This window comes from Cavia porcellus, unplaced genomic scaffold (assembly GCF_034190915.1).
Source record: "Cavia porcellus strain 051 isolate PalLab524CR breed Dunkin Hartley unplaced genomic scaffold, mCavPor4.1 scaffold_18, whole genome shotgun sequence".
Lineage (NCBI taxonomy): Eukaryota > Metazoa > Chordata > Mammalia > Rodentia > Caviidae > Cavia > Cavia porcellus.
The window spans coordinates 28,144,228-28,166,678 of record NW_026947501.1 but is presented as its reverse complement, the minus strand read 5'-3'; the positions used below and the strand labels follow the sequence as shown (position 1 = coordinate 28,166,678).

Genomic DNA, 22,451 nt, shown 5'->3' with positions numbered 1-22,451 from the left:
AAAGCAAACTCCCGCTCATTGGCTTGAGGTAATTTTCGGGATGACGCCAAATGCCCGACAGTGGCGCCCAAGTTCCGGGTGCAGGTCCGCTGAGCTCCTCGAGGTCGTTTCCAAGCCTCAGGCAGGCCAAGATGTGTGTAATCAGAGATGAATCTGCCCATATCCCAGTACAAGCTGAGGCACTGAATGGAATTTAATAGGGGAGGGAAGACATCAAAAAGTGGACAAGGAGAGAGCATACAGTCTAGGTTTAGTAAGGTCCTTAAGTTGCTAGAAGAGGGGATCCCGGGCCCTCGGGCCCCCCCAGCCGCATCTGCAGGTTGATACGATAGCACTGCAGGCTGCAGAGCGCCTGACCCGTTCGGGAGCAGGCATAGCGGCGTGGGTGCGGGCACCCGGGGACAGAGCAACGTGGAGAAGGACCTGCTGGGGCTGGCCGCTGAGAAATTGCCGCGGGGGCGGGGACGCCAGGCGGGAAAGAAAGAGTGCAACCTTGGGCACCACTGCAGTAGCGCACCATGGGGGTCGGCGCTGCGGCCCGCCCTCCCCGCCGCTCGCCCCTTGCAGCTCCTCGGCCTCCCCGCCCACTGGGCGCAGCAGTCTTGGTGAGGCGCTCGATAGTTTGGTTCTTGTGTTCTTCTGCCCGCCGCGCTGCCTGCAGCCGCCGCTTCCGCGCCCGCTCCTCGCGCTTCAGCAGCATCTCCTCTGTGAGGGCAGGGGCCGGGCAGCCCGCAGGGACAGGGAGTGGCAGCATCGGGGAAGGCTGACTCCGAGCCTTCTGGAGCAACGCTCTCTGGGGAAAAAAGTGAGGGGATCTGAAAACGGAGAATGACAGAGGACAGGTCCACCAGGTGGAGGGAGGCAAAAGCGGGGGCAGGGAAGGTGGGTCCAGAAGGCATAGACCTCGAGAGGGAGTATCAGCATGTCTTTCTGGAGCCCTAAATACTGCTTCCTCCCAGGGTTCCCGATGCTCAGTTTTAGGACCTTGACTTTCAATAAGAAAAGCACGAGTAGAGCCAGGCGTGGTGGCTCATGCCTGTAATCCCAGCATTCGGGAGGCTAAGGCAGGAGGATCATTGCGAGTTTGAGACCAGCCTGGGCTACAAAGTGAGCTCAAGGCCAGCCTGAACTGCACAGTGAGACTCTGTCTCAAAAAAAAGACAAAAAAGAAAAGAAAGAAAGAAAGAAAGAAAGGAAGGAAGGAAGGAAGGAAGAAAAGCACAAGTAAAGATGCCTGCCTGCCCTGTGCACCAAAACTCTGTGCCACCCTTTCAGGGGCTGGTTTGTTTAATCTTTGAATCGAAATAGCATCAACGGGACAACCTTTCAAACCAGAATTTCAGGGTTACCCTTGATTCCTACTTTCTCCAGCCCTTTCCCAGCAAATATCTCCACAGTCCATCCAGTATTCATCTGATTGTCTCCATATGCACTGCCTTCCCCTTGATGCAAGCTACCATCCTCTCAGCTGAATACACTTAACCTCCCGCTTCCTAGCGGGTCTCCCTACTTTTAGCCCCAACCATAACTAAGACTTATTCTCCACAGGGAAGCCAAAAGAATCCAGTGAGATGCAAATCTAAAAATACATCTGCACACACCCAATCACTGGCTTAGCCATATTTTTCCTTATCCTTCATTTTGCTTGTCAAGTTCCAGTCAGTCTCATTGTGCCTGCTGGCTTTGTACCTGCTGGCCTTTCTGCTATTATTAGAAATAGTATCTTTTCAAAGATGCCTTCCCTGATTCCCCTACCTAATGTTGTCTTTTCTGCCACTATTTCATAAACTGTACAGCTTTTTGAAATTATTTAACTCTTATACTACACAAACACACACACACACTAGAATACTAATTCCAAAGAAACAGAAACTTTGTCTCTTCTCTCCCATTGATATCCTCACTGCCTAGCAAAGTGCTTGGGACATGGCAAGTTCTTAACTTACATTTGGGGAGTGAAAAAGAATGATCCAACTTACCTGCCGAGCGGTGAGCAGCCGCTCATTGATCTCCTTCTTGAGGTCTCCATTGTCATCTAGCTCCCCTTTCTCCAGGGCATCTAGCCATCTCTGTTCCTCCTCTTCCTCCTGGTCCCCTATCCCTCCTGACAGTTCCCGAAGCGGGGAGGGGGATAGATTACTGTCTTCATCTGGGTAGGAAAGTTGGAGAGACAAAAGTAACGTTCAGATGGGAGATCTTATTTTAATTTAATAATATTGGGATAGTCAAATTTCTCCCCCACTCAGAACCAGTCCCCTCCCCTTAGGTATAGTGAGAAACCCAGTTTCCCCACCTCCAGATCCCACTCACCCAGCCAGGCACGGTACTGCTCCAGGGGCACTCCCTCCATAGGTTCCTCTTCATTATCCACAACCATCAGGGGAGAGGGTGAGCGAGGCCCCTCAGGAATAACAGTGAAGGTGGGCACACTGCCGAGAATAAATACGAGAAGTGACTCCTGTTCACTAGCTCTATACAGCCTTCCCTAACCTCTTGTCTCGCTGCCTTCACTGGTCCTGAAGTCAGTCTATTCTCTGTCTTCTAGAAAGCTCAGCTAGCTTCTAACTTCTGATCGAACCCGCTCCTTAAATTCCTCAAATAAAACTATGATTAACTGACATCACCTCTTGGTGCCCAGGACCTGCCCGCCCAGCTTGATTTTGAGTTTGAGCTGGGGCTTGGCAGGAGACGGCTGTGTTGGCCCGGTCTCCTCTTCCTGATGATGTTTCTTCTTGTGTTTCTTTTTGTGCTTCTTGTGCTTTTTCTTGTGCACTCCGTGGCCGTGGGCACCGGTTAGGCTCAACTCCAGAGCCTCCCCTGAGGAAAAAGAGCCTGTCAACGCTGTTCGGCTGAACTGTAGCAGAGCAAGTCTGAGAGGTCCCACTCTTCCGACTTGTTGTTACCATAACAACAGCACCGCCTTTTCCCCTTCCCACCAGTGGCGAAGACCTCGGAAGCTCTGAGAGGAGAAAAGAGGCTCTTTTTTCCAAGAGGGTCTAAATTTGAAGGATCCGCGCTTACCCGGCTCGGGGGTCTCCATAGCCCCAGAGGTGCTCCCGCGCCGCCACAGCTTACTCATGGGATCCTGCAAGGAAAACGGACTGGAAATGCTCGGTACACAGGAGGATATGTCGTTTCCGCCCCGCAGAAGAATTAACTCCCACGAAATAATCGGCTACTTCCGTTGTGCGGCAACCATGCTTATGCGGGGCACGCTACGCAACCAAAGTCCTCCCTGAGAAACAACTATTCTTCCAACAAAAGTTCCGGCCCACCAAAGGCGGGGACTGCCCAAGGGGCGCGACTTTCCCTTAGCTCCGCCTCCTAGCTCTAGAGTCCAGAACTGCACAAGGGCTGGTCAATTATTACATGTGTAACTCGACCCAAGGGAGCAAGTGAGATTTAGGGGACACAAAGTTGAATATGAACACTGCTTCTGTTCCAGAGGAGCTCACAGTTTGGTGGAAAAGTACATAAACTATTGCCAGCAAAATGGCAGAAATGCTTAATAGTATAAATGCCTAAGAGCAAGGTAAGTGGCAGGAAAACCTAAATTTTTATCATGAGGGAAATGTGAATTATGATGCAGCTAAATAATCTGAGAATACCACATTGCTAGAGAAAGTTGAGCGACAATAAAACTGATACGTAATTTAGATTCTGGTCAGTAGTAATACTGTATTGGAAACAGTCTTAAGTATACTCATGATGGCACATCAAAACAAGTATGGTATGTCCCTACAATGGGAAGTTACAGAGCTGGGGGGGGGGGGTCAACCATCATGGCTCAGCCTGTAATCTTAGTACTTGGGAGGCTCAGGCAAGATCACACAGCAAGCTCAAGGCAAACCTGGGTTACATAGTGGAGTTCAAAGCCAGACAGAATATGTAGCCAAATTCTGTCTCAAACAAAACAAAACAGAACTGAGACTGCAGAAAGTTACCCAAGAAACCAGTGAGGGCATTGCTGATGGGTGTTAAAGGAACAAAGGCAGGAGACATTTTTCATACCTAGTGTAGCCTTTTGTGCCTATTGAATTTTGAATAATGCATGTGTATCCCCCCCACTTCCATTGTAGTTAACATAGGTTTTTATTTATTTTTTAACATTAACATTAAGTTTATTGGTACATTTTAGATATAAGAGATAGAAAGGGTCCCAAGGGTCTAAGATGGGATAAAACTATCATCAAATATGTCTTTCTTCCCTCCAATAAATGTTTTCTGCTCTTAACTTCCATTATTCATAGAATTTGTCAATTTTAGAGAACAGGAACTTGGCATTGGACATCTAGCAAACTAGCAGGGTGGGAGTTATAATATTTCCCTTATATTATTTGTATTATTGGGTGACCCTGTATCATTTGGAGGTCTCCTATCTAGCTATTTGGGTGGATGTAAGAGTTTGCTTTTGTTTCATAGGGTCTGGATTATAACTTGCTTAGATAATCAGAAATGTCATCCTTGTTTGTTAATTGTGCATGCTTTGAATTTTGTGCTTTGTCTTTGTCAGTTGCTTAAGCCTTGTCTCTTTAATGCATAGTCTTTTGTTAAAACGATGGTAAATTTGTTAGTCACATTTGGATTAGTTGCCAAATTTACTGGTGTACCTTGTTTGACTTTTTAGGCAATAGCACTAGGAAGAATAATATTAGAGTGACCTCTAGTGGGCCATGATATGAAATTCTGTGAAATGGGTCTTCATGAAATCTACTATGTATTTTATTTTATTTTATTTTTGTCTTTTTCCTTTTGATCGGTACTGGGGATCGAACTCACGATGCCCTGCTTGCAAGGCAGGTGCTTATACCGCTGAGCTAAATCCCCAGCCCTGACACAGAAATTTTAAAATGGACTTTAAAAAGCATATCCTTGTCTTGCTGCTAGAAAAGGTTGCCTACGTGATTAGATAAATAACAGGAATGTTTTAGAGGCTTCTCCACCCAAGGGCCCAGGACAAGATTTTTCTGAGCCATTTTTACCTATTTCTAGAGGTAGTCTTTTTTGCAGACTGAGAAGCACTCCAACTACTTACAATTCAGTCTCTTTTAAAGAGCTAGAAGGCAGCGATTTAGTGCTAAGCAATGCTTCCTTCATTAAACATGACTGTTACAATTGAGATCAATTGCAACTTGTGATGTATTTATTTATTTATTAGTTTGGTTTTTTGAGATAGGGTCTCATTATGTAGTTCAGGCTGGCCTGAGACTCATGGAAATCCCCCTGCCTCAGTCTCGTGAGTGCTGGGGTTATAGGCATGCACCACCATGCCCAGCAGTAATTTGTGCATTTAGAAACACCCTCTGGAATTAGCAATTTGAGTTCTCAGGAAAGATAGGATTGGGGAAGACAGGATAGATAATTTGGCCAGACCATCTTATGGTTTCTTTGCAGATGGCAGCCACCTGCTCTGGAGCTGATCACCTTAGGGGATGGCTTGGAGATATAAAAACCAAACAGAAGTTAAAGGGGCACCATTTATTTCTCTTACATTTTTCAGATGGGTTACTTGATATCAAAATATCTTGCTCCTTTGGAATGTATTCTTAAGCACTGGAAAAATGTTCAGCCCTAATATATTGAAAGAATATTTAATATTCTTCCACACAAGGCCTGCCTACTCTCTAGAGCCAAAATGGCAGAGAAAAGCTTTAATTGTGACACTCTTTTGCAACTAGAATAACATTGTAAGAAAGGAAAAAATGACCAGAATTACCTTATATTCAGACTATCTTTACATTAAGAAACAATTCTTATTTGTATTTAAATTATAATCATAAGCCATATGAGACTACTCACGTTCGTATGTCTTTTCCTCTCAGTAGCCTAAAACAGATCAAATGAAATCTGGGAAAGTTTTCAGATGACCTTGATAAGTACATTGAGGTCTTTAGAGGACTTAATCATACCTATAAATTGGGGAAATATAATGTTACTTTTAAATGAAACATTGACTTTTAGTAAGAGACAAGCAGCATTATTAGCTGCTATTACATTTGGAGATAAATATTTTTTTAAGTTTAGAAGGTCAGAAGACAGACAGCCAATAGAAAAGCCAGTTCCTACTGGAGACCAGGCAGTCTCTGTACAAGACCCCCACCGACCTACCTATCTGTTAGAGGGTTAGGATAGTAAACATTTCAGGCATGTATTCTTTTTTAAAAAAATTTTTGCTTTTGTTTTGGCTTTCTTTTTGATATAGGCTTTCACTGTGTACTACAGGCTGGCCTTGGCCTTGAACTCACTTATATAATCCATATCCCCCTCAAGCTAACAGTAATCCTTCTGCCTCAGCCTCCTGAGCACTAGGATCATAGTGTGTGACCACTCCTGGCCAGACATTTATTTTTTCCTTTTTTAATCAGTACCAGGGATCGAACTCACGACTGCCTGCTTGCAAGGCAGGCGCTTATGCCGCTGAGCTAAATCCCCAGCCCCCATTCCTTTTAATTTTTATAAATTATTCCTTTTAATTATGTCTGAAAGTCCAGTTCCCAGGACGGAACTTTATCTTGTCTGCATATTGCAATATATATGCACCCAATCAGGTATGCTGCCTCCACCTAGTACAGACAGAAATAAATCCTGAAGTATGGGCAACGAAAGGTAAAACAGAGCAATAAGAGCTCCTCTAGTACAACTACATCTCAAAAATTCTATTTTTCCCCACCAGACACCTTACCCTCTAAGGTCTAAAGTTAAGAAAATATTTTTTTTGTCTTTTTCCTTTTTATCAGTACCAGGGATCGAACTCATGACTGCCTGCTTGCAAGGCAGGCGCTTATGCCGCTGAGCTAAAACCCTAGCCCCAAGGAAATATTCTTGCTTATAACTGATAACCTAAGGACACAAGGTTTACTTAAAATTATAATAATCTCTTTCCTCAGATCCCCAAAGATGCTAGTGGTTTTCAGTGTTAGATTTAAAAGATTCATTCTTTTGTATTCTTTACATTACAGATTCCCAGTTTTTTTTTGCCTTTAAAAATCCTCATGACCAGGTCTCTCAACTACCATGGACTGTGTGTTCTTAAGTGTTCAGAGACAGTCACCATACTTTTTGTGGAAGAGCTTTCCCATGACTTGGTATGTTTTGAAGTTTCCCAAGTCACAGTCTTGATATAGATGGGTAATACACTGTTATGTACCCCCTCAGAAGAGCCCTCTAGCCAAGGCACCTGTGCCTTGCTTAACTTTCTTTTTTTTTTTTTTTTTTTTTGTCTTTTTCGTTTTTATCGGTACCAGGGATCGAACTCACGACTGCCTGCTTGCAAGGCAGGTGCTTATGCCGCTGAGCTAAATCCCCAGCCCCTAGCCAAGGCATCTGTGCCTTGCTTAACTTTCTAGCAGACAAAAATGATAGGATTTCTAGGTCTAAAACACAACTGTACAGCCTTGAGATAAAATATTTCGGTCTTGTCATATCTAAGTGAACCAGAAGGCTGGGAGAAGAGAGAATTAAACCAATTCCCTTCCTCCCGCAGCCCAAGACTATAATAGCTAAGAGTATTCCTAGGAATTACAGGCTTATGTTACCTTTAGATAACAAGTTATGAAATTTCACAACCATGTTTTAGCTTATAAAAGAAACCCAAAAGGCTGATATACATTTTGATATGGGGACCAGATTCTCAAATGCATTCCAGAAGCTTAAACAAGTGCTAAATGCCCCAGTACTGAGCCTACCAACTGGACACTGTCTCAATTTGTATGCTGATGAAAGGTGGGGTGTGGCTTTGGGAAGATTGGGGACCTGATCAGCAGTCTGTAGGGTATCTGAGTCATGAATAGTAAAAAAGTGGCCTGCGTGCCTTAGCACTGTGGCTGCAGTGGCACTTCTGGTAGTGGAGGCATCCAAGCTGACCTTAGACAAAGGTCTCGTTGTATCCACAGCTCACAGTGTGGCAGGACTTCTTTCCTCCAAAGGGAACCTATTGTTATCAGACAACCAACTTCTTAAATACAAGACTCTGCTTCTAGAAAGACCAGCCACTCAAATAAAGACATTTTCCTCCTTAAACCTTGTCGCCTTTCTACCAGGAAAGGAGGAAATTGAGGCTGAAAGACGTGACTGTGAACAGGTAATTCTCTATATGTATGCAGGCAGGGAAGACTTACTAGACAGCCCCTCCCTGACCCTCTTTGGGGATATCAGTTCCTCCATGGAAAATGAGACAAAAGGACAAAATATGTAGTAGTGACTTTACATCAGATGCTTAAAAGTTTTTTGCTGGCTCTTGGAACTAGTGCTCAGCAAACAGGATACATAGCTCTGACAGAGGACTTTACAACGCAGCAAAGCCCAGAAAGTCAATATTTATGCTGATGATGACTGATGATGACTGATGATGTGGTTAACTCCAACTATAGGACAATTTAATAGAAAGGCCCTTTATGTTGAGAACAAAATTATTCTTATTCTCATTGGCCTAACTACTAAATATGTGGGGCAGACATCCTCTGCACAGTATAAATACACACTAAAATTTTCAGATTTGCATGGTTATAAGGTAAGAGTGTCAAAAGTATTGATAAACCTGCAAATTTACAATGCCTAAGATGGAGTGTATTTCACTTGTATGATCATTTAGGTTCTATTTTTTTGTCTTTTTGAAACAGGGTCTCTGTGCAGTTCAGGCTGGCCTTCAGCTCACTTTGTAGCCCAAGCTGGTCTCGAACTCACAACAATCCTCCTGCCTCAGCCTCCGAGTGCTGGGATTACAGGTGTGAGCCACCATGCCCGGCTATTTAGGTTCTATTTTAATCCCTCACTTAGGGTTAGAGGGTGTAATACAACACATCGAGGCCTTAATTAACTATTCTCTTTTATTTATTTATTTGTCTTTTTCATTTTTATCGGTACCAGGGATCGAACTCACAACCGCCTGCTTGCAAGGCAGGTGCTTATGCCGCTGAGCTAAATCCCCAGCCAATTAACTATTCTCAGCAGGCCTTAAGTGACACGGTCACTCATCTCTCTCTCTCTCTCTCTCTCTCTCTCTCTCTCTCTCTCTCTCTCTCTCTCTCTCCTAAATTAAAAAATAAAATTGTTGAGGCAAACTACCTTCAAAATTGGATGACATTAGACATTGTAAAAACAACACAGGGGGATACTTGTGAAACTGTAAAAACTAAATCTTGTGTGTACATTCCTGATCCTTCTAATATCTTGATAGCTGTTCAAGATAGTAAACAGGTTAATGCCATGTCAGATTCTAAAATTCCCTAAATTTTCTCCTTACCATCTTTTTGAGAAGCTATTACTAGCTCTTTCTGATAAAAATTTTGCTGTTGGCTGTATTCATCATATATATATAATATATATATATATGATGAATACAGCCAACAAAATTTTAATAATATATATATATATATTATGCTCCATGCTTATTGCTCTAGGTACCTAGAGCACCGACCACATTATTATAAATTTGTTATAAATTAACTGACCACGTCATCATGCTGTTTGTAATGCGTTGTTCCCCCCCACCTTAGTAACCTGTTTGCTGTGTCAACTTTTGTTCCCCTTGTAAGAGACAAATGATGCTGTGTCAACCATTGTCCCCCCCCTCTTTTTTTAAGGAGAAAAAGCAAAAAAAAAAAAAAAACCAGAAAAAGGGTACAAGGTATACAGAATTTCAAAAAAAAAAAAAAATAAACAGTAGGAAATCACTAGTTAATAGATTACATATTGTCATCTTGGAAATAGTTGTTCAACTTACAAAATTAAAGCATATAAAGTAGACACTCAAACAGTGAGACTGCAAACAATTCTGTTCAATGATCCAACAAAACTCAGTAATATGGTTATCTATCTTATACATTTAAATATACATGCAGTTATATCCTTTAGAGCACTTTCTTTTCCTTTCTTTTGTACAATGACAATTACACATTTGGGGTTTTATTACTCCCACAGCTCTTATTACTTTTTTTTTAAGAAAGTAAAACCAAATGTGACATAACAGAACAGAGTCAGTCAAATCAAAAGGATGCACATAATACATAATGTAAAAACAGAATACAAGGTGATCAACAATGGTTACCATAATGCCTCTTGCTATCTCTTTTTTTTCTTTTTCCTTTTTATCGGTACCAGGGATCGAACTCACGACTGCCTGCTTGTAAGGCAGGCGCTTATGCCGCTGAGCTAAATCCCCAGCCCCGCCTCTTGCTATCTTAAAAAGAATTGCCTATATCATCAGTTATAATAAAGTTGAACAAACAGTAAAGAACAAAACCAATAAAACAAAAACATTGGAGACATTTCAGGACTTCAAAAGAAGGTAATAATCAAACCAGAATGGGCGTTATAGTGAATCTTACTGTCTTCACAGTTGTTGCCTATACTCTCAAACTTGGTACTATCAAGAAAAATTGAATAGAGGAAAATCAGTCAAAACAAGATGGTAAGAGCAATACAAGGTTTCAAATCAAGTTAATAGGAAATTAAAGTGGGTTACTATAATATATCCTGCTATTTTTATTTATTTTTCCCTTAATTAAAAAGATAAAAATTAAAAAGTAAATAATAAAAAAGGAGACTGAGATAAAAGAGGACATAACAAAACAGCATAGGTCAAAACATAACCATTTAAGCAAAATAGTGGTTCACCACAAGATATCCCGACATAAAAGTAGTTACCATAGTGTCTCTTTCCTTGAAATCTTTGAGTATAACTTCGTATACTGTAGCATCAAACATATCAAGACAATGTAAAACCATTCAAGAGAATGACAGTATTACAGGGTATTTAGAATCAACTAACAGAAAATGAACAATGGTTTCTGTATAATCTCCTTGTCTATAAAAGTTTTTGTTTATATTATCATACATAATAAAATCCAACAAGATACAACCTGTTAAGACCGATGGAGACAGAAGAACAAAGGCTTGATGGGACTTCAAAACAAGATGATATTAAATCAGCACTAGCTATTATGATGTCTTGTTTTCTCCAAAATAGCTGTTCCTACCATCCAACCTTCTCTGCCTCATTTCTGTTGAGCTCTTTTTCTGTCATTAATTGTCAGTTTGTCTTCTTCATTTCACTTTCTGCTCCATTCATTGTGGCCTCTCTGCCATTGTCTCTGGAATCCTGGAATTTTTCTTTTTTAGAATGTTCTGCAGTATTCTCTGTAGAGTTGAATTGGTGGTCGCAAATTCCCCTAGTTCCTCTTTATCCTGGAAGCACCTTGTTTTTCCATCAATTTCTAGGGACAGTTGTGCAGGATATATCAATCTTGACTAGAGGTTATTATCTTTCAAAGCTTGAATTATTTCCCCCAACATTCTTCGTGATTTGATGGTTTGTGCCAAGAAGTCTGCTGTAATTCTGATGGGTGTTCCCTTGTAAGTGATCTGTTTCTTGTCTCTGACGGCTTTTAATAATCTGTTCTTATATTGGATTTCTGGAAGTTTGATTATTATACGCCTGGGTGTAGTTCTGTTTGGGTTGTAGGTGGCTGGGTCCTGTATGCCTCATATATCTGCGTATCTTTACCTTTTGCTAAGTTAGGGAAATTCTCCTGGATTATTTCTGTGAATAGCCTTTGTAGTTTATTTGTTTGTGTCCCTACTTTTCTTTTTACATTCTTAATTCTTAAGTTATAGATCCTCTTATTATCTTCTAGCCTTTGTATTATTGCTGTTTGTTTCCTTGTTATTTTTAAGTTTTTCATTTCATGTTCCCACATTACAAATCTGTCCTCCGGTTCAGATAATCTATCCTTAGTTTCTTTCAAGCTGTTATGCCAGCTTTCAATAGAGTTTTTAGTTTCCTGGTAATCTCTTTGAACCTGCTTCATGTATTCTATGTTTTCTCTATTTTTTCCATCAAACAATTCTCCCCTTTTTTTCTGTTCTTCCATTCCACCATTTGTTTTTTCTTGGGCGGTGCTTAGCATTTCTCTAACTATTCTACTTCTATCTTGCTTTACTTCATTAAATACTTCACTTTTGAACTCGTCTATGAGACTCCAGAGATACTGCTTTATGTCTATTGGTGCTGTGTCTGATATTTGCACATTTTCTGTCTTCATTTGTAGGGAGTAGCTCAGAATGGCTGCTGCTGCCCTGCCCCTCCCACCTGAGGGCATTTTGTGTGTCAGCCTACATTTCCCATGATCCTCTCCTTGCCTACAGTGCACATGACGTGAGCAACTTCCTGCTTCAGCCTACTTCTCCCATAATCCCCTCTTGTTGCCATCATGTCCACTTACCTATGTGCCTACATATAACTTCCTGCTAGTCTGATAGGCCCACTGCATATGAGAAGATCCAAGCTGGCCCATCCTGTAAGGCCACGTCCCCTTTGGCTCTATATAAGCCATGTACACTTCCTGAATAAACGAGACTCAATTGGAATCTCAACCTGTCTCCATCTCTCTTTTCTCTTGTCCAGCCCTTCATCCCCATCCCTTCTCCAGGAAAGGCCCATGGACCAATCCGCAGGATGGATCACTCATTCTCCTTTGCATTTACCTTTCCTGGATCAGTGTTCTCAGGATTGGGGACTGAGGGCCCTTTCTTGTTGCTCCCTCTTCCCATATTTTTTGTTCCTTCCATACAGGTGTATATAGGAGGCCCAGTTTCTTTCTTTGTCAGTTACAGTTTGTTTGAATCCACCGGCTAGGTGTTCCCACCCACTACAGTGTACTAGGGAGACACAGACCTGGGCAGCCTCTGCTGGGCCCGCCCCCTCCAGGTCAACCTCCTGAAGGCTTCACTGCTAGGGTGCACTGCCAGGTGTCTGGACCTGGTTTGGGCTAGCCTACTGGGTGTTAGTCCGTGGTGTCACCCAGGCCAAGCACTCCCCACCAATCCCACTTGAGAGGGGAATATGCAACTAAAGTCACTGCAGCGTCCTGTTTTGGCTAGTCTGCCTGGTCCCAGAATGTCCTTTGTTGGAGCCTCCTAGTCTATGGAAGGGTCCCTGTTCCTCTCACTCACCGCAGGTTGATGCAGAGTTCCCCACCAGTTCCCCTCTCAATTCAGTTCGCCGATTCCCACTCTCAGAGCTTTTGCATCTCTGTCCCTGCTGTGCTGATTCAGATGCAGCAGCGGCAGGAAATTCAAATCATGGTTTCCAGAGTCACAGGTTCCAGCTCAGGGCTGAAATTTTATCTGTTCCTGGTCATAGCATCAAGATTGCATTTCCAGTTGGTTTCTCTCAGCTTAGTTCGTTCCTATGTCGGCAGGGTAGATCTCCCCTTGCGTAGGACTCCTCACACTGCACCATTTCTGGATTCTAAGCTGGCTATCTCAGAGAGCCTCCATAGCTGCTGTTATCTATCTGCCATGTTCTCCCAGAAGTCCAAAAGTTACAGTTTTTAAAGTGTAACATTTTAAGGTGGTAAAAAGACATAAAATGGCTTAAAATATTTTAGACTACTAAGAAAGTTACTTCAAGGATTTTGTTAAAAGTTTTAATGTTGTCTAAAAGCTATGAAAAAGATAATTGACTGATAATAAGTAAAAAACAGATAAAAACAAATGTGTTCAGAATTTGACAGAATTGGATCAGCAAACCTTTACTGCAAAATGTTTCCATTAAAATAAGATTATTTTCTAAAAAGGGGGAGGATCTTTCTTCTCCACTCATTGCCCCACTTGGGACGACTGCCAGCAGATTTTGCAGGTTTTGTTTACAGAAGAAGAGAGAGATAACATTCATGCTGTGGGATTAAAAAGCAGTGTACATCCCAGATGAAAACCCATCCTCTGATCCTGAATGCCAGAGCCATTCTTTCCCTTTGTCTCCCCGATCTGGCAACCAGAGGTAAGAAGGCTCTCGTTTGGTATTGCCAGTTGTTCTTGGAAGCCTTTAAGGGCTGCCAGAAAACCCACCAATTTGTCCAAGGTAGCAAAGGTGAGACAATTGGATGATGAGTCCCCCTCGGGGTTTCTGGAAAGATTGCTAGAGGCCTAGTACATTTGTGCACCTGTAGATCTAGTAGCACCTAAAAAGCAAGGGCCATTAATAATGCCTTTGTAATTGTTGGCCCCTGATATTAAATAAAAATTGCAAAGGCTTGAGAGATTTGAGGAAATGCCCCTCAGTTAGTTATTAGATGATCTGGCCTGCGGATCAATCTGTGGGGTGTACCTGGAGGGGGAATGGGGATTAAATAAAGACATGCGGGAGACAGAGAGAGAGACTGAGGCAAGTTGAGAGAGCCCAATCAAGCCCCGTTTATTCTGGAAGTGACTACATCTTTTATAGGCCAAGGGCGGGCAGGTGGGACAGGAAGAGGCTATGGGGATGAATACAACAGGGTCATCGTCACATCCGGATATGTGATGTGAGCAGGAGAGGATTATGGTTAATGTAGGCAGATACATTATGCCCATAGGAGAGAGAGAGGCAGGGAGGCAGCAATGGGACTGTCGCACGGCTCCCTACAGTTAGAGTTTGCTTAGAACTGACTCTTTCCTTCCAGTGGGTGCAAGCCATTCAACAGATTACAGATTCCAGTCCCTGTGACTAGAAAGCAAATGTGAGAATTTCTAGGAGCCATAGGATGTTGCCTGCTTTAGATTACAGACTCATGAGACCAGGCTTTTAAGCAACTGAAATCAGCCTTAACAGAAGCTCCAGTTCTGGCTCTACCAATTTTGCAAAAACCTTTTTCCCTCTATCTTGATGAAAAGTGAGGGATAGCAAAAGGAGTACTGACCCAGAGTTTAGGACCATGACAAAGGCCTGTTGCCTATCTTTCTAAGAGACTTGATAATGTGGCAGCCGGATGGCTGCTTTGTCTGCAGATGATTGCCTCGGTGGCCCTGCTGGTGAAAGAGGCAAAAGTTGACATTTGGACAAAAACTTTTAATTATCTCCTCTCATTCACTGGAGACTCTCATCAAAGCTCCCCCACGATGGCTGCCTAACTCCCTAGTCATGCACTATCAGGCATTACTTTCGGATCCGACTACCATCAGTTTCAAGGAGACAGTGGCTTTGAACCCAGCTACTCTGCTGCCTGATGATGACCCTTCCTTGCCCCTCTGGCCATCTCATGGGGCTTCAACCAGACTTGGCAGATGAGCCACTGTCTGGAGTTCTATCGTATTTCTCTGATGGACACAGTCACATCTATCAAGGTAAGCGGGTCATGGGAGCTGCCATCATGGACTCTCAGATTCTATGGGAATAAACCTTGGAGCCAGGAACATTGGCCCAATGGGCTGAACTCATTGCCCTCACTGAGGCCCTCAAGTTGTCAGACTGATAGCAGCTATGCATTTGCTACTGCCCATGTTCATGGGACCATTTATCAGGAATGAGGTTTATTGACTTAAGGGGGCCAAAAGATCAAAAATGCTCCCCAAGTTTTGGATTTGTTAGCTGCCATTTGGATGCCAGGGAAGGTGGCTATTAAATAATCTAGCAGACGCTGCTGCCCGAAAAGCAGCCACAAAATCAGTGGGGATTGAGACAGCCACGGCATTGCTACTGATTCCACCTACTCTGTCAGAGCCCTTTTGCATTCAAAAAGACATTTGGCAGCCAACTCTGAGCAAAGTCTGATATCCTAGGGGCTGGTACCAACTGCCTGATAATTAAGTCCTCCTCCCCATCCAACAAGCTTATCAGTCTACTCACATGGGAGGATCAAAACTCACTGCTCTTTTTCAAGATTGTTTCTTTATCCCTCAGTTATTGAAGCTTACTCAGTCTGTGAGCCATAGATGCCCTCAGTGCCAGATGGTGAACCTGAAGCAACCACACAAATGGAAACCACTCATTATTGTAGGACTATGCCTGGAAAACATTGGAAAATAGATTTCACAAAAATAGAAAAGCCTGGACTTCAGGGAATAAGTACTTATTAGTAAGAGTAGATACTTTCACTAGATGGGTTGAAGCTTTACCTACTAAGTCTGAGTCAGCCCTGATAGCAGTTTCCCCGATTTGGCCTCCCTTTTATCCATGAGGTCTGACAATGGCCCAGATTTTATAGCTCAGATAACTCAAAAACTAACCCAAGCTTTGCAGATTGATTGGAAACTCCATGGTGCTTACAGGCTTCAAAGTTCAGGACAAGAAAAAGGATAAACCAGACCTTAAAAATGGTAATAACTAAGATGGCCTTGGAAACTGGCGAGAACTAGGTGAGTGTCCTTCCTTTTGCCCTCTTGTGCACACGATGTACCCCCTATGTTGCAGGTGTTTCCCCTTTTAAAGCTCTGTATGAGAGACCTTCTCCTCTTATTCCTAAGATTTCTGAGAAAAAACTAGCTGATCTGGCTAATCAAGATCTTGTTAAGTTCCTCCAGGCCCTTCAGCTAGCTCTAACTTCCATCCACAGTTATTCTGAGAACAACAACCTTTGCCTGCAGCCCATCCCGAGGACGAACATCCTGCAGTGAAACGTAGGACACTAGTCATCAAGAGATATCACTGTGAGTCTCTCAAACCTTAGTGAGAAGACCTCTACAGCATGGTCCTCAGCACTCCGACTGCTGTCAAAGTTGCTGAAAAGCCTACCTGGATTCATCATTATCACTTCAAGTCACTTCCAGCCTCTGACAGATAAGTGGACTGTTGTTCCCTCCAAGGATTCTTTAAAGCTTAAAATTGCCAAATGTATCCAATAATCTTGTTCTTAGGTGTTATTCCTTATGAATACCCCAAGGAGATACCTTGTAACCCACTGTTTGGAACTTGGAAAATTACTATTTCACTGGTGAATTATTGATAGCCAATGCTACTGTCTTATGGGATAAATAAGATAGATTTATGTGCCCTATTAGATTACATCCCAGCAAAAATTAGACAAAAGAGATTGTTGTTGGGTCCACATGCCATGCTGCATGATTGGTTGCTAATAGAGACTTGCAGGGACCTATGTAATCAAAAGAAATTACAGTTTGCTGGCTGGTATCTTTGCCCCAAAAGCAACAGCTAGCCTCTGATCACAGGTGCTCACAGTCCGTAGAGACAAAATATTTTTGTAGACATTGCAGTTGTGAATCTGTCTCTCCTTGACAGGAAAATAAAGGGGGTCATTACCTTTTCTTCACTCAGGAGACCCCATCTTCTATTCTCCTCCACTAGACTTCCTTATCCTGAGGCCTTTTTGCCCTCTGTGATTTCTGCGCCATCTCTAGACCCCTTCTTGCCTCTGGACATTGCTTATGGCAAATCAACTTTTAAATTCCTGTGCAGATGACACCACTTGTTGGTGGGGTGCTAGGCCCCTGCTCACACTGGACAATATACAGGGTACTCCAGGAACCTGTGTTTACTCTGCCTCCTACTCCTTGCACACTTCCCCTTATGCTGCACTCTGTAATCTTACCTCTTCAGCTTTGATTCATAATTTTTCTTATCCTTCTAATCAGCACCTTGTTGCTCCCAATGGAGCCTGGTTTGCTCATACTTCTGGTATAACTCCTTGTTCCATGCAACACCTGTTCACTCAGCACCCTGAGCTTTGCATATTAGTCCATATCTTTCCCCTAGTGTATTGGTACTCTGGAGATAATGGTAGGAGTCACTTGTTCCCTAGCTTTGACTTAAAGAGTCCAGTCCAAGAGAAGAAAAATCCTGTACTCTTACCTGTATTACTGGAAATTGAGATATCAAGGTTAATAGTTTTAAGAGTGTCCAGCCTAATAGAGACCAAAATTATAGACACCTAAGTACACTCATTGACCAAGATTTAGCAGCCCTTAGTGACTCTGTCTCCAAATTAGATGATGCTTTAAGTTCACTGGCTGAGATGGTTTTACAAAAGCAGTGGGGTCTAGATCTCCTGTTCCTAAAGGAAGGAGGCCTCTGTCTGGCATTAGGAAAAAATTATTGCTTATATAGAAATTATTCTGGGGTTATCTGACAAAGTATGGCCAGCCTTAAGAGGTGGCTACAGGAATGAGAACAGGCCAGACAAGCTAAACAGAATTAATTTAAATGATGGTTTTCTTTATCTCCCTGGTTGACAACATTAATCACAGCAGCCTCCAGACCTGTTAATTGTACTTACTTGTTTAACAATTGGACCTTGCATTATAAACAAATTAGTAAATTATGTCAAAGATTGGATTCAAACTATAAAACTCATGATTTTAAAGACACAAGTTTATGAACAGATACCTCTGCCTGAAAACTCCATGAGCCAATGATTTGGATTACTGACAGAAACTAGTGGGGAATGTTATGCTCTATGCTTATTGCCCTAGTAACCATGTACCTGGAGCACCAACACATTATTATAAATTTGTTATAAATTAACTGACTGCATCATCATGCTGTTCTGTAATGCGTTGTTCCCCACCACCTTAGTAACCTGTTTGCTGTGTCAACTTTTGTTCCCCTTGTAAGAGACAAATGATGCTGTGTCAACCATTTTTCCCTTTATGAGAGACAAATGTTCTTGGAATTGGCAGACCAAGGGCTATGAATTGGCTAACCACCCACTGTGAAATGCCTCTGACCTCAAGCAAAGGGGAACAAAGGCCCACCTTGTTTCTGTTTCTCATCACTATGTACTTAATGATCAATGAGCTAATCATAAATCAACTATAAAAATCAATCACAATTCTAACTCAGTTGCACAGCTTTGCAAATTCCATCTGCACTTGTCGCTGGGCCAGCTAAAATAAAAGCACTTCTTCTTAAAATGACATCGTTTTGTCCCATTCTTTTTTCATCTCTCTGGGGCCTTGTTTTTTGGGAGGGGGTTACAACTATATATATATATATATATATATATATATATATATATATGAATGACAGGGTTTCACTCTGAATTTCAGGCTGGCTTGAACTCACTTTGTAGTCCAGTCTGGCCTCAAATGCACAGCAATCCTCATGCTTCAGCCTCCCAAATGCTAGGATTACAGTCTTCTCTATACCTGGTCAATAATCTTTTTGTTTGTTTGTTTGTTTTTGACAGTTTAGGCTGGCCTTAAGCTCTCTTTGTTACTCGGGCTGGTCTCAAATTTGCAAAGATCCTCTTGCCTCAAGTCTCCCAAGTGCTGGGATTACAGGCATGCACCACCACACCTGGCAGTCCTTCAAGTTTAAAGCTGTATGTCTACCCAAAATGAGAATGTCTGGCATCTATTGAGGGCCTTTAGATAGACCTTCTGGGAAATATCTCTGACTGCTGATCACAACTAAAACCCCCTGCAGCCTCAATTAGTCAGAATGATCATTACCCCTTCCTCCCTCATGGCAGTCAGGGATACTTCTTCAGAGGAGGAATATTATAAGCAGTTACCTAGAAATATTATAGGCAGTCAGACAGGGATAGACCCTCAAAGGAGTCAGTACAGGTACAGTACAACTGTAGGTAGAGGCATATTTATAGATCAGACCTGTATACAAAAGATGGGATGAATACACCTATATACTTCCCCTAGGTATGCACAGCAATGATTGATATTCTGAATAGGTATCACTCACCTTGGATGGGGGATCAAAACCTCCTTTTCAGGAAAGTCCCCATTTGGCCCATGTACACTGGTGCACAATTTGCTTTCCCATTTGATCTCCATTTAATCAATATTACCTAAGTAATATATATTTGTAATCTTACTGGTTAACTATACTTTTGTCCCACCTCATGCCCACCTTGTGATTTCTCACTGGGTCAAAGTTTTCTAAGTGACTGTATTTGTAATCTTATTAGTTGGTTATAGTTTCTTCCTACCTTAGAACTGCCTCATCTTAAGGTTTTGCTCTAAAAATTCCCTTGAGAAGCAGGATCTCTAGCATCTTATTTAGGATCCCTTCTGTCTCTCTTAGACAGAAGCTTTTTCCCCCAATAAATATAGCTTTTCTTCCTCCAGTAAATGTTTTCTGCTCTTAACTTATGGTATTTCTAAAATTTATTCTTTGATTTTAGAGAATACAAACTTGGTACATTGGACATCTAATAAGCTAGGAGGCTGGGAATTATAAGATTTCTCTTATATTATTTGGATTATTTGGAGGGCCTATGTTATTTCTATATCAGTATTGGGGTGGATAAGAGATATTTTCAGCAAATAATTATGATTTTTTTGTTTATTTTTTGAGACTACATAGTTCATGCTTGCCTTAAACTCATTATGTACCCCAGGCTGGCCTTGAACTCACAGAGATTCTCTTGCCTAGCCTCCCAAGTACTGAGGTTACAATGTATGCCATCATGACCAGCAATAATTGTCATATTAACAATTAATGATTCTAGGTTTCTAGCATGTGCGGTTTAACTTCTGGTGTATTTGTAACACCCAGATGAACGAATCAGTATGTTTTTGGATGTGGAAGGCCCACTTGAGGATTGTTGCCAACAGCATAAAAGGAGAACAGGATGGAAAGAAGGTGTGGGATTGATTCTCTTGGAGGAGCTTGTTACACTGGTTTTCCGGATATGAACTCAGCTGTTCTCATCACTGGAGGAGTTTGGGTCCTCGCTGTTGCTGAGGATGGCTGTGGGCCTTTTCAGGTGATATCTGATCCTTACCTTGAGCATCACTTCCTGGCTCCAATGAAGACCCCTCAGCCTGTCGCACAGATCCTTCATTTCCCTGGCACAGACTTTCTAGCTTCCACCACTGAGCTTTGGGCCTTCCTAGCTCATTTTCTTGGAATAGACTTGCGTGAGACATTGTCATGGGCTCCAGGCTTCCAATTGGACTCATGGAGGACTCACCATGGGATCCATGCCCTAAGCTGGATTCTTTGGACTCCAGTATGTAGACAGATCTTCTGTATTCTTCTGCATTTGACTCTTTGGATGAATATTATAGAATAATCCTATATATTTTGTGCTCTGTATTAAATCTATGCCCTTGTAAACCCTGACTAATGAATCTTAACTATGAAGTTAGACAAATTAATCCTAACTATGAAGTGAGGTGGTCATCTGCATAGTAATAGAAATTCTCACGAGGTGAGGCAAACTAGACACTCCAAAAAAACAGGTCAATGAAGAGGAAAAGGGCCAGGAAAACCAAAACAACAACATCTGCCCTGGACAGGCAGGTAGAAGGTCCAGGCAAGTTTGCAGCCAAGGCTGAGAAAAGGAGGCAGAGGCAAGGGCATCAGCCCTGTCCCCAAGGTTGTGATTACTGTGTGCAGTCCCGTACAGCGCCAGCCAAGCTCCTGGGAGAGGGTACACTTGAGCAGGTGGCAATGGCCCTGTGTCCCCAGGAATTAAAGGGCAGGGTCACTTGTAGTTAGTACTTGTAGAACGCGTTAAGGTTTATAACCTGCTCTCCTAGTTTTTCCTTTTCCTTGATCCCCATGACAGCTCCACAAGGGAGATACTATTTTCCAGCTTAGAACTGAGGCGGGGAGAAATAAAATGTTTTGGTCAAAGCCACACAGTTAGGGAGCAGCAGAGCTGGCCTCAAACAGAGGCTTCCTGACCCTCTCTAGGGATGTTTCCTCTACATCCTGATGCCCAGCAGAGAGGAAGTGGTGACTATATGGGGCGACCCTTTCTTCATTTTGTTTTTAGTTTTCCTTTGTTTAGAGTGCAGAGATTTGAGTGTTTATAGGCTGAGAGGAGCTCTTCCTTCTAAAAGAAAGAGTTCTTGTCCTTATTTTAAAAGTTGTTTTAAATTATTTTCAAATTTATAAAAAAAATGCAATGAATACAAAGAACTCTCTATTTTTTAGAGCCAGATTCTGCAACTGTTAATATTTAGTATTATTTATATACAATATCATTTCTTTTTCTGATCAATTTGAGAACAAATTGCAGACATGAAACCATTTCACCCCTAAATATCTCAATGTGTATTTTTCCAAGCAAGCATAATGTCCTACATAAGCTTCATGCAACTCTATCAATTAGGCAACTAACCTGGATACAACCTTGCCATCCAGTTTATAGACTCCATTCAAGTTTCACAAAATCCTTTCCTTTCTATTCCAAGGTCCAAATCCTAGATTACGCATTATACTTGTTTATTGAATTTTTTAAAAAGTCTGTCTCAATATAGAACATTTTCTCATGCTTGTCTTCCATGACCTTGACAGTTTTAGTGTGATCTTTGATTGATTCTGTAGAATGTCCCTCAGCCTGGGGCTTTCTGGTGTTTTTTCAGCTCTAGAGTTATAAATTCTTGGCAAGAACATCACATACACACTCGTGCGCATACGCACACACAATTATGCTGTGTTCTCAATGTGTTACAGCAAGAGGTATATGAGGTCAACCTGTCCTACCAGTGATGACGTTAACCTTGTGCAGGGTGGTGTCTGCTAGTTTCTTCCACTGTAAATCACCATGTTTCTCTTTGTAAATAAGTGTTTTCTGGGTAAATACTCTGAATCTAGTGTAATATGCTGATCTCCATTGAACCTCCACTAACCAGTTTTAGTATCCATTTTGGATACTGCATGAATCAATTGTACCGTGATAATTGCCAAATAGTGATCTATTTTCATTATTGCCTTTGCATGTATTAGTTGGCATTGTTTTGTAAAGAAGAGCTTTCCATATATATCT

At 42.1% G+C, this 22,451-nt stretch overlaps 1 protein-coding gene across 1 annotated transcript; it reads right to left on the bottom strand.

The window, feature by feature from the left end:
- Nucleotides 1–175: 175 nt before the first annotated feature.
- Ino80b (INO80 complex subunit B) lies at nucleotides 176–3,215 on the bottom strand. The gene is made up of 5 exons (XM_003468978.5): nucleotides 3,022–3,215; nucleotides 2,625–2,817; nucleotides 2,311–2,429; nucleotides 1,980–2,149; nucleotides 176–793 (listed from the first exon to the last, which is right to left on the bottom strand). The coding sequence occupies exons 1-5, from the start codon at nucleotides 3,077–3,079 to the stop codon at nucleotides 263–265; spliced, it is 1,071 nt and encodes a 356-aa protein (XP_003469026.1). The 5' UTR covers nucleotides 3,080–3,215; the 3' UTR covers nucleotides 176–262.
- Nucleotides 3,216–22,451: the final 19,236 nt, after the last annotated feature.

Excerpts from the sequence above, each read along its gene's own strand:
- Ino80b (XM_003468978.5), bottom strand. The coding sequence starts at position 3,079 with ATGAGTAAGCTGTGGCGGCGCGGGAGCACCTCTGGGGCTATGGAGACC. Across the intron at positions 2,430-2,624 it reads CAGGTCCTGGGCACCAAGAG|TGTGCCCACCTTCACTGTTA; the intron begins GTGATGTCAGTT and ends TATTCTCGGCAG. Across the intron at positions 794-1,979 it reads GGCTGCTCACCGCTCGGCAG|AGAGCGTTGCTCCAGAAGGC; the intron begins GTAAGTTGGATC and ends TTTTTTCCCCAG.